Genomic DNA, 12,343 nt, shown 5'->3' with positions numbered 1-12,343 from the left:
GACAGTCCCAGGGGGCGTGGGACTACCCACTGCAGGAGACCTGAAGATGCCTGCTGAAAATCACCAACTCACTTCCCACAACCCTGCAATGTCTGCAGTCCCCACTACTACATGCTACTGTATTATTTATTATGTTATATTTCAGTCTATCCACTCTATCTCTTAAATGCTTCATACTTCTCTTGCATATTCTAAACTTTTTCTCTTTCTTTGTTCCTTTCTTGCTGCCTGCCTTCCAATCACATTTTTATTTCTCGTGAACCATGTGTGCTGTGCAATAATAATAATAATAATAATAATAATAGGTCCAGCTCCAGATTTTGGGTTGTTTGAGCAGAAACAGAAAACCTTTGTCTCTCAGGTGCTCATATGACAAGTTTTAGATTTCACTCATAATATGTTAAACTGGAACTGAAGTCCATTTCCTGCTCTGGGTTGTCTGTGTGTGTACTGTCCCTACCTTTCCCACGGTCTTGGAGGTGTCCCAGCCTCTCTTCTCCATGGAGGGGGGAATCTGGTAGACTTCTTGTTTCTGGTTCAAAGAGGGGGGCACCTGGTATACATCCTGTCCTCCACTTGTGGGTGGTACCTGGTAGATCTCTTGGCCTGGTGTGCCCATGGAGGGTGGTACCTGGTAGATGTCCTGCCCAGCTGGGTGATATTTACCAGAACCTTGTTTCTGTGTGAGGGGTGGAGCTTTGGGCTGGATTTGAGGAGTCTGGGGCCCAGTGGGCACTTGATACAGGCTGGAAGGGCTAGTACAGACTGGGTGCATGGCTGTGTACTGGGCAGCAGGTGAAGGCTTGGTGTAGGCACTAGGTGGAATGCTGAGGTGGCTCTGAGATGGGCATAATAAGGAGGTGGAAGACTGCTGTTGCTGCTTGTCATACATGCCTACCAGGATCTTGAGGCGGTTACCTGGTACAATGCCCTGGCGCCCATGCAATGAGCAGAGCCACCAGCCATCCAAGCCTTGTGTGTCCCGCTCCAGCACTGTCATAATGTCACCTTTCCGGAAGGAGAGCTCATCTGGAGACTCCGCCACATTGTCATACAGAGCCTTGGCCAACACGTTCTGCTTGAGAGAGAGAAAACAAAAAGAGCAATCAACAACACTCATGTTTTGATTTGCATACAAAAGGATACTTAAAATGTTCAATAATAATAATAATAATAATAATAATTTTTTAAAAAAGACAGTTGAGAAAAGTTAAAGCCTCAGAAGCTTAGAAGACTGAGTCTCTCTGCATTAAAAACAGACATGATCCTGTAGTGGAAATTGCTGCATGGGCTCAAGAACTCTTCTGAAAACCATAGTCTGTGAACACAGTTCATCGCTGCATCCACAAAGGCAAGTTAAAACCATATATAAACAATATCCAGAAACACCACCACCTTCTCTGGGCTCGAGTTCATTTACAATGCACTGTGGCAAAGTGGAAAACTCTCCTGTGGTCTGAGGAATTGAAATTTGAAATTATTTTTGGAAATCATGGACACTGCATCCTCCGGGCGAAAGAGGAGAGGGACCATCCAGCTTGTTACAAGCACACAGTTCAAAAGCCAGCATCTGTGATGGTATGAGGGTGCATTAGTGCACATGACATGGGTAGCTTGCACATCTGGGAAGGCATCATTAATGCTGAATGATATGTACAGGTTTAGAAGCAACGTGCTAACACCCAGACAAAATCTTTTTCAGGGAAGGTCTTGCTTATTTCAGCAAGACAAAACCAAACCACTTTCTGCAGATATTAAAACTGTATGGCTTCATAGTAAAGAGTGCAGGTGCTAAACTGGCCTGCCTGCAGTCCAGACCTGGCTTCAACTGAAAAAATTTAGCCCATTATGAAGCGCAAAATACGACAAAGGAGACCTCGAACTGTTGAGAAAGTAAAATTGTATATCAGACAAGAATGGGAGATTTCTCTTTCAAAACTATAGCAATTGGTCTCCACAGTTCCTAAACATTTACAGGTGTTGTTAAAAGTAGAGGTGATGCAACACAGTGGTAAACATGCCCCTGTCTCAACATTTCTGAAACATGCTGCTGGCATCAAATTCAAAATGAGCATATATTTTAAAGAATAATACAATTTCTCAGTTTCAACATTTGGTATGTTGTTTTTGTACTATTTTCAATTAAATATAGGGTTTCCATGATTTTGACATCATCGCATTCTGTTTTTATTTACGTTTTACACAATGTCCAAACTTTTTTGGAATTCTCCAAAATTCCCAGGAATAGCATGGGTTTCAAATTAATGGGCATACAGAAAACAGAAAGTATCTGCCTAAAATAACTGCCACTGATTCATAATTAGCAACATAAGTATTTATGGAGGCAGTTTTCTTTTAACATAGTTGGAAAGACAGGTATGTGTGTATAAATACAAATGCCACACTGTTAGCATCTCGGAGTCTCTGCCTTCCATAACAAGGACTCCATCTGTCCCATGTCTTCAAGAGCCACCCACAAGCAGTGCCAGCCATTTATACGAAACAAACGCTTGCTTTCAGGCCCCCCACCAGCAATAGGGAATGGTATATCCTGGCACGTGTAGCATGCCTCCCAGTGCTCAATGCACCCACTTAATGAAGCTCCAGCAAGCACCACTGGCCCTCTCCCACTGTCCTCCAGCAAAATGAACACATGATTGGCTAATTGTGAGGATGTCTTAATGTCAGGTTAATTAACTGTAGCTTGACTGTTCAAATTGTTTGAGCAAAATCTCTTGTTTTATTCTTATGGAGTAAGTGAGATGAGACATACATATTAAATAAGTCTCGGTCTCTGCAGTGATAGTCATTTCATTCAGCAGTCTGGCGATATAGTCTTCAACTCATTTGCAGCTTTCAGACCTCCAGATCAGCCTGTTACCTGACTGGCATGAGTAAAGGCAAGAGGAAAAAATTTTTTTCAACCTTTATCAAGCCTTTCTTACATCTTGACTTCATTTGTATTACTCATAGCCATGTTCCACATCTACAGACAGAATATCCTTATTAGCCTGTTTCTCCCAGGACATACTCTTCTCTGTGGCACAATAGTGAGTGGCAGTATATGACTCATTATTCATTATTCATGAATGTGATCTCAATACCCAGACTGAATGTAAGTCTCCTTACTTTGTGCGTATATGTTCGTAGAGATCTATGCTGAGTGGCAGAACTGTGATGAATGCTGGGTCTGTGCTGCGCTGGGGAAGCGAGGAGAGGCTCATGTAAACCATATCTCCCTGATGAATGCACTGCTTGTGTTGCCAGGCTCACTATGGCATCTCCCTTAGGCCTGAGTGCTATATAATAAACCAGGGTGGCTTACTACCGGCTAGCAGCTGGCTGAGACGTCACCGTCCAGGCCTGGCACATGCACACACACACGTACACTAATGCCAAAATAATGAGAAGCTCTCAAGACTAGTTGAAAGAGCTCTTTGACTCACCAGGTTTTCTCCATGGAGACAGTTTAAAGCACTCTGAAAGATTTGCACAGGAATTTCAGTTGCATTTTCGATGCCAATTTGAACTCATTTGGGGAATACTGAGGAAATAAGAACATACTACTGAGACATTGGTGAGATCCAACTGAGAAATACTTGCAGCGTAAAAATGATGCCCTGTGACTGTTTTTCTCTGTCACAGCATCTATTTTGTCTTTCGACATTCCTATCTAGTCTACAGGCACGATTTGTGATCTATTGTTAAAACCCACATATTTTGTTGGGGTAACTTCCTGCCAGGAAGAGGAATCCTCTGTAGGGTTCATGACATCACAAGGAGCTGAACTTTGTCTCCATTATTGAAGCTTGCCAAACTTCTATTTGTTCTACTACTCTCTCACACTCCTCCACAATTCCCTTAGTGTTTCTCGTTCCCCCACTCTGAACAGAGGAAGTGTTTAAGAAATGATTCATATGCCTTTCTGATTGACTCAGTGACACAGTGGCCGAGTATAATCTCATTTACAGCAGACGGTATATGCAATAACGCAAGTACACAGTGAATAATAAACACACTATATGACTATGTACCTTAATCATAATGTTGTGCATCAGTGACTGTGTGGAGTAGCACATGCACCCACTGTCAAGATAAAAAATACATTTTCTATAGTGATTGGATTTGTACTGCTCTGGGTGAAAAAATCCTATATTCAGGAATTTTGTTCGATGAAAGGTGACACATAGTGAGACATTGCATGCAGTTTGACCAAATGCTTCCCTATTTCTTGACAACCAAATTTATTATACACATGCGAGAAGAGAAAAAATAGAATAACGGGAGAAGAAAGAGCAAGGGGCTGAGAATGAGCACAGAAAGAGAACAAGACAAAAAGGAAAAGGAAATTCATCATCCAAGACACTAAATGCTCAACCATTTGCATTTAAAAAGATCACAAGCAGGACAGGGGCAAGACATTAGCAATGGTCCAGGATTTGATCCATGAGAGAAAGTGTAACAGATACGAAATGTACAGAAGTAAGTTTCACAGGATAGAAGGGGGGGAAAAAAGGATGCAAAGTTTTGGAGAAAGGGAAGGAAACAGGCTGCAGTGGTAAGTGAACAGGAAATAATGTAGCAGCTGGTGGAGCGCGTTCAGTGCAGACAGGTCAATGGATGGGAAACCACGGGCAAAAGAGCGGGGGGAGTGTATGTGTGCATAAGTTGTAGGGGGTTTACAGAATTTGTCTTTGTCTTTGCTCAGAACAAACATTAGTAAAGTCAGCAAAGTTCGTGGTTTGTGGATGTGTTGAGAGGGCATATTTTATATCTTGTAGGGACATTTGGCTGGCCCCGTGAGTAAATCTTTTGTTTTGTTTTGGGGGTTTTTTATTATTAGAGAAACTGTATATTTGACTTAAAAGGTTTTATTTTGGTCCCTGAAGTTAAGATTAGGTTTCGGAGCAAAAGAATATTAATTAGCTGCATTATTAAATATGTAAATGGTAGGACCTTGTAGTTAGACAAATCTATCTCTCTCTCTCTCTCTCTCTCTGTGTGTGCCAAACACATGGGAAGAACACATGAATGTCTTCACGAATGTCCTCTTACATACATATTTTAGCAACTACATATTTGTTTGGCGGCACGGTGGTGTAGTGGTTAGCGCTGTCGCCTCACAGCAAGAAGGTCCTGGGTTCGAGCCCCGGGGCTGGTGAGGGCCTTTCTGTGCGGAGTTTGCATGTTCTCCCCGTGTCCGCGTGGGTTTCCTCCGGGTGCTCCGGTTTCCCCCACAGTCCAAAGACATGCAGGTTAGGTTAACTGGTGACTCTAAATTGACCGTAGGTGTGAATGTGAGTGTGAATGGTTGTCTGGGTCTGTGTGTCAGCCCTGAATGACCTGGCGACTTGTCCAGGGTGTACCCCGCCTTTCGCCCGTGGTCAGCTGGGATAGGCTCCAGCTTGCCTGTGACCCTGTAGAAGGATAAAGCGGCTAGAGATAATGAGATGAGATGAGACATATTTGTTCGAGTCACTCATTTCTCTCTCACAAGCCCAAACCAAACACCACTGACCGACCTCCGACGAAAGTTTTATTAGCTTCAAATAAATGAACACAACACCAAAACAGCATTGTCTTCTTTTCTTATGTCCACCTGAGCCTGACCAAACAAATGCAGATGGTTCAAAATAATCTGTAACGGCAAATCAATGAAGGAACTTTAGTGTGGTGTTCTTTTTTTTTCTCTTTTATATTCAAACCGTGGAATGACAATCGAGTTTAATAGTGAAGACATATGAAGAGTTCAGATGCAAAACCCTCTAAACGCCATCTCCGTGAAAAATGAGTTAAGGATGTTGTGTGAATCCTGGTTACATCTAGTATATGTAAATGAAATATTTTTGTAAAAAAATAAAATAAAAACCACTCCCCGTCTTGTCTAAAAAATCGGTTTAATATCAAACCCCTCTAAACGCCGCTTCGATTTAGCAACAAAAGCCTCTATATTCAACAACCAATCAGAACGTCACTTGGACTCGCGCGCTTTAACGCTAGTAAACAAAGTCTCATCAAGGAAGCTGCAACTTTATTCAGAGGGAGATTTCGCGAAATGGCAGATAATACCAACATGGATTACGATGGCATGGATGAACCTGTCCTCCAGACAGTGAATGGGCGGAGAAAACGTCGCGTTGTTGAAAATCATGTTCGCTATAAAGCGAAAATGAACCGATATAGTGGCGAAAATACTGAAAATGGAATAGCCTGCAATCACAACAGGTTGATGTGCGCTGCGGCAAGCTTAACTCAGAACGACCTGGCATACTTTAAAAATCAGCTATACACATCTAAAGATAAAGTTGAACAGGACGCTATACTTCTGTCCCACTTGGAGATTATGCCGGTTCAACGGAGGAGGGAACAAGTTGATGATGAAGACAAGAGACGGCAGAGAGACATGACCATCAAATACTCCGTTCTGAAGGAAGATAAAACAAGGGTTCCTGTCTGCCAGGCGTCCTTCATGAGCATTGATGTGAACTTTTAACATAATTGTGTTTTTTTTTAATATGTAACTTATCATACCTGTTTCATAATCTTAAAAAAAACCTAAAATAGTTTTGTCACCTTAAATAATCTTTTGTTCATACTATAAATTTGATGGCTTGTACCTCAATTTCATCTTCATCATTAACTTATTTATACCCATCTAAGTTCTTTGCACTGCTGTGTTTTTATTGCTGTTACTGTGTTAATGTACTGACATAAACTTACCCTTCTTGGCAGAACGTTGCTTGCTGCTGTATATTTTGTGTATAGATTTTCATGCTGTTTACATAAGATTTTTATATTGCACTTTAGTTTTATTTCAATGTATTTTATTGGGTGTAGTACTTTGTATCACCTGCTTAGAAAGTCCGCTGATGTGAAGAAAATAAACCTATTGGCATTGTGATTACACTGTGTGGATTTCGAATTTCTTAAATGTTGACATGACAGGCCTTCTGCCTTCATTTATGAAGAGAGGTGTTGGTATTATTAGGTATTACCTAAAAATATGGTGCAATTTGCTCATGATCATAGGTCCCATATTAAATTAGCTATGAGTGAGCCAACCACACCACCATCACCATCACAACCACCCCATATGTGTGGTATCATAATTTTCAATATTTTCAATTGTATCTTTGGTGGTTTTGTAACACTTACCTATGTCTGTAAGGAAAAAATGGATTTAGAGGTTTTTGCACACAAACCACATATGGATTTAGCTGGTTTTGACGCTAAATAAAAAAATAATTGCTAAAAAATAGTAATTTGTACGACGGAGCATTAGGGCCATTCATGAAGGAGAAGATATTTTTTGATATGACGAGATTAAAGTCAACATGTCGACATTAAACTCGAAATTCCGAGAATAAAGTTGAAATTGGATGTCGACTTTAATCTTGATGGGTCAACTTTAAACTCGACATGTCGACAGGAGCATTAGGGCCATTCATGAAGGAGAAGATATTGCGCTTTGCAAGAATGCGGCCACTTCCTCTAAGTCGGTGTAGTTTTTCCTCCTAAAAAGACGGAGTTTTGGGCACAATCTTTTCAGCGTCCTAATACTTATTACCACACCGTGGTTCTGCGCTAAAACAGCGAGTATTTCTTTGTTGCTTAATCCAATACCAAAGTATAATTTCACCAAATTGTCCACGGGTGGCATGTTGAGTCCTTGGTCTGATTCAGTGTGGAGCAGTGCTCTCTCTGCATGCAAAACTCAGAAAAAAAAAACAACTTTTTTCTCGACATTTAACGTATTTGTCGAGATTAAAGTCGACTTGACATCAACTTTATTCTCGACATTTCCAAGTTTAATGTCGACATGTCGAGTTTAAAGTCGACCCATCAAGATTAAAGTCGACATCCAATTTCAACTTTATTCTCGGAACTTTGAGTTTAATGTCGACATGCCAACTTTACTGTCGACATGTTGACTTTAATCTCGTCATATCAAAAAATATCTTCTCCTTCATTAATGGCCCTAATGCTCCGTCGTAAATTTGGCTGAAGTAACATTTGTGAGATTAACATATATTTTTCACTAACTAATAACCTTGTGATTTCAAATAAAACTAGCTTTCTATACTTAAATATGAAGGCCTGATAAAAAAATGGCCTTTTTCTCAAAAAGTGGTCAAATGGATTTAGGGAGTTTTGCATCTGAACTCTTCATATGCTAACCATAGTTAGCATGAACAGAGATTTGGTTATCAGTGTTTTTGTTTTGTTTTTTTCTGCCTATAAACAGAGCTAACCCATGCTAACTGAAAATCACTTGGCTTAGCTTCTCTGCTGAGGTTCTTCTGTAATTTGTGGGATTTGGAGTTTGACTAAGCAGGAGTTGGGTTAAAGTGGTAACAAGCTGGTGATTAGCCTGAGGTGTTCAGACAGTGAAATCAGACCGGACTGATGGTCACCTTGCTGTAAGTCTCGGAGAGTCATGAAATGGGGCTGGCAGACTCACGTGTATGTTCTCACCCGTATTGTCTTGGCGACTTGGTTGGTGTGTGTGTGGGCTTTGATAAAAAAAGGTGAGCCTGAACAGAAAAACCCAGCCTGCTAAACAAATTTCAACACAATCTGAGTGTGTGAGATTTGTAAGCATGTAGGAAGAGACCTCAATTTAAAATACCCTCTCTTCGTGCACCATAATGGAAGCATTTAATATTTACAAAGAGAACATTTACTAGAAAATGGAAGAGGCATTACATCTCAGATGACTTGAGCTACTTAAGGCACAAAACAATAGTGACTTGCTCTAGTTTCGGGATGGATCTTAGCTGTATTTGCTACAGGCAAGAATAAACATGAAAGTAAACAGCAGACCACAAGAGAAACTGAAAAAAAAATAGGCAAGAGGGGAAGTTAATTGTTAGCATGTAGGTGTGTGTTAGTCTGAAGTATAAAGAATGTCAAAGAAATGAAAGAAGAACGCATTCAGTGGCTCTCTTTTGGGTACACAAACTTGTAAAAACGGATTTGAGGAAATCTGGTGACGGTGTGTACTGTATGCGTGTGTGTGTGTATATAATATATATATATATATATATATATATACACACACCAGTGGCGGCTGGTAGTCTTTCAAACAGGGGAGGCTGGTCGGTTACGATATTTCCAGATTTTAAAAGAAAAAACATCAATTTTGCCCATACTCTTTCCTCTGATCTGGCTGATTGTTGGCAGGGTCACAAACTGTGAAATAACAGGTTCTTTTGGCCCATTAGCCTACTGTCCAATATACATGATGGTGGTGTTGGGGGGGGTATATTTTAACATTTTATATTTTAAAATTGTGGCATGTTTAAAAATTGATCATTATTGAAAGCAGCTCTTTGTCAGGAACCTCAGCAGTAGAGCTGGGTGCCACACATTTCATTCAATGACACTTTCCCTATATTTTACTTATTTTGACTGAGAAATGTTTTATTGACAATTTTGATAACCCTTCACTTTTAATCCAGGTCTGTAGTGTGAAATGTTCTCGGCTGTGTTTTTGTTTAAAAATGTTTTCCAAATTGTAGCTGTGTTTAATTCATATCCAGAAAAATATATATTCCAATATAATATACTCAGCATAAACATTTTAAATAGATTCTATATTTTTGGTCCATCCATGACATATTACTAAAGTAGCCTATTTACTGTTGTTGATGTGGGTCACTTGCTGTTAGCCAATTCACTTTCTCGTACCAGGAGAGCTGAAAGGAACGAGTATTATTCCCTACCTTTTTCACCAAGTCAATTTGAGGCGTTGGTCTACCTTGCTCTTTAATTTTTTCCTCGAAAGGAAGACTGGCAAATGGCTTCGCCAAAATTAAATCAGCAATGCTTGGCCTCCGTGCGCAGCTTTCTTGCTAGCTGACTAGCCCCCTCAAGTTCAAGTTCAGTCACTCAAATAAACGAAATTTCTGGAACTAAGATAGCAAACTTGACAACACTATATTTACACTTTATTTACAATGAAAATATATACAAACTAAAAAAGCTGGTAGAAACCGTATGTAATGAATGAAATCGAAATGTAAGCTGATCTCTTACAATACACCACAGCACTTGCGAATCTGCATGGGACTGAACTGAAATTCACCGCTGCCTGTCTATAGTTGAAACGAGCTGTCAATCAAAGAAAATATCCAGCTGCTTTCACCAATCACCAGTCTCCTCGCGGAAACTGCCATGTCCCTCCCATGTGAGGCTCGGAGTCCATAGGCGGGCGTTTTCGCAGTATTTGTCCAATAATCGTCTTGCATTTTGAGATTGAAAAGCGCAGAGCTCCCAAATGCCATTGAACCCCACTGAGGCTGCGCTGCATCGCGCTGTCACGAGGGGGAGAAACTCACGCACACATTAAAGTTATAAGGGCATTTTTAGAGGAGGCTGAGCCTCCCTCGTTGTCTTAGAGCAATCGCCTGTGATATACACAGGGTGCGATTTGTCAAAAAACCAGAAGGGAGGATGTTTTGTTTTGTTTTTTAATCATGAAATGTCACAAAATTAAGGTAACAATAGGCTAACAGCTCAATAACATCCGATGATATCAAATGAATAACACTAAATGAAAACGAACATTAAACCAGAGATAGTAAATTCATCTTCCTATCTCTCTGACTAAATACACGAACACTAACACAACAAAGTTCGCATTGCTTGTCGCGTTGCTGTGATGTTTCTCTCCCTCCGGATTAAATGGACAGTGACTCGAAAATCACTGAAATACATGAATACTAAATGAACAGTTTGCTCTGATGGCGCAGTTCACATTGTGCGCAGCTTTCCGATTTAAACTGTTTTTTTCTCATCCTTATACTTCCTGTTTCATGGACTGTAACGGATTTGCTTATTTAGTAATTTTAATACAGAATTTACTTTGAAATTATAATCAGACACTCCAACGCCCCCCCCAAAAAAAAAAAAATCGGCCGTGAAAAAGGCGACATCCGCCAAAAGGCGCGCTGTTTGCATCCCTGCATAGAACACAAAGATATTGTTATTATCTACAATGTATCTATTTGCTGGGGACGTTCGTGAACATCAAAGCTGCCACTTTGGGTCATTTTGAAAGTGAGTGCAATGTAGACCATAGAAAACTGTGTCACAACATGCCTGTCATGTCAACTTTTTTTTTGGCTTGTTTGTTTTATTGACGGGGTTGTCCCCGAGGATTATTTTTCAGCAGAGATAAAAACCAGAGGGGGCGATGATCCCCCCCAGCAAATCGCACCCAGTATATATATATATATATATATATATATATATATATATATATATATATATATATATATAGTATTGTATTGTGTACAATTTCCTCTACAAGTCTAGGCTCATCTCTGTGCTACCAGCATTCCACAGCTTCTATCCACCTCTTCTATAACCACACGTTCTGCTCTGTCACAACCTACAACACACCCATACACACACAGACACACACCTGGTGTGTCACACACTGTCTTCAAAGACCGCAGGGATAAGTCATCGCTCAGTAGACAAAACCAAAAATAAACAAAATACAAAAAAGGGAATGTACATATAAAAATGCATTCCCATACACTGAACACACTCGAAGAATAACAGTCTCACTAGTGAGGAGTGAATTATCATGCCCTTCCTGCGTTCCTTGAGGCAACAGAAAAACAAAGGCAGCTCTCCGGACCCTCCTTTCCTGCTAGGTAAGTGTGTGTGTCTCACTGGTAAGCAAACATCTCACATTCTTGTAGCTGCAGGCTACAGTCAAGTTCTGGCTTGCTGCCCATGTTCGTCATACCTGACTAACACAGTGAGTCTATGTGGTTGAAAGACATCCCTGTGAGCCTTTAAAACACATTGCAGTTGAGATAAAAGGGACACCGCTGGATTTAGCAGTACGCACATGGAACAACTTGTTTTCTTCTCCTTTTAAACCTCACAGACTGGCACAAAGTGATAAATAAGAATGAATAAATAAATAAATACTTTATGAGACCATAGCTGCCCTACATTTAAAATTGTAGAAGAATACAGACATCATTAAAGAAAAAAAAAAAAATCCACCCTGAAACACAATAAATGTTTATATTGGAACGAGTGTGATGTGTTTCGTGATTTTGGTGCCAATTTGTTGCTTGTATTTTCGATATTCCCATAAGACGTTAGCAGTTGTCTGCTGGATTGATGTCATTGATGTCGTGTCAATTCAGCAAACTCAAACATTAAGGATTACTGTCAGGCTTCAGTGACAAGAGCAGGAGCCTCTTTTCTCACCCACCATTTTACAGTGACGTTCAATGTCATATTAAGGGGAACTCGAACACAGAACTAGTGGAGCAAACTCTGGATGTAAGGTCCAGAATGCGAAGCAATTTATAAA

At 40.3% G+C, this 12,343-nt stretch overlaps 1 protein-coding gene across 5 annotated transcripts in view; it reads right to left on the bottom strand.

Moving 5' to 3' along the window:
• Positions 1-12,343, bottom strand: part of bcar1 (BCAR1 scaffold protein, Cas family member) — a 168,059-nt gene that overhangs the window by 45,471 nt on the left and 110,245 nt on the right. For 3 of the 5 annotated variants that reach the window (XM_060923961.1, XM_060923963.1, XM_060923962.1), the window contains exon 2: positions 461-1,075. In XM_060923961.1, the coding sequence (XP_060779944.1) occupies positions 461-1,075 (615 nt within the window). Of the gene's footprint in view, positions 1-460; positions 1,079-12,343 lie in introns of all 5 variants that reach the window. The other 2 variants (XM_060923959.1, XM_060923960.1) reach the window with 1 other exon arrangement.

Source organism: Neoarius graeffei, chromosome 6, assembly GCF_027579695.1.
Source record: "Neoarius graeffei isolate fNeoGra1 chromosome 6, fNeoGra1.pri, whole genome shotgun sequence".
In the NCBI taxonomy this organism is placed as follows: domain Eukaryota; kingdom Metazoa; phylum Chordata; class Actinopteri; order Siluriformes; family Ariidae; genus Neoarius; species Neoarius graeffei.
Note: the sequence above shows the minus strand (reverse complement) of the source record. Positions and strands in the feature narration are given on the sequence as shown.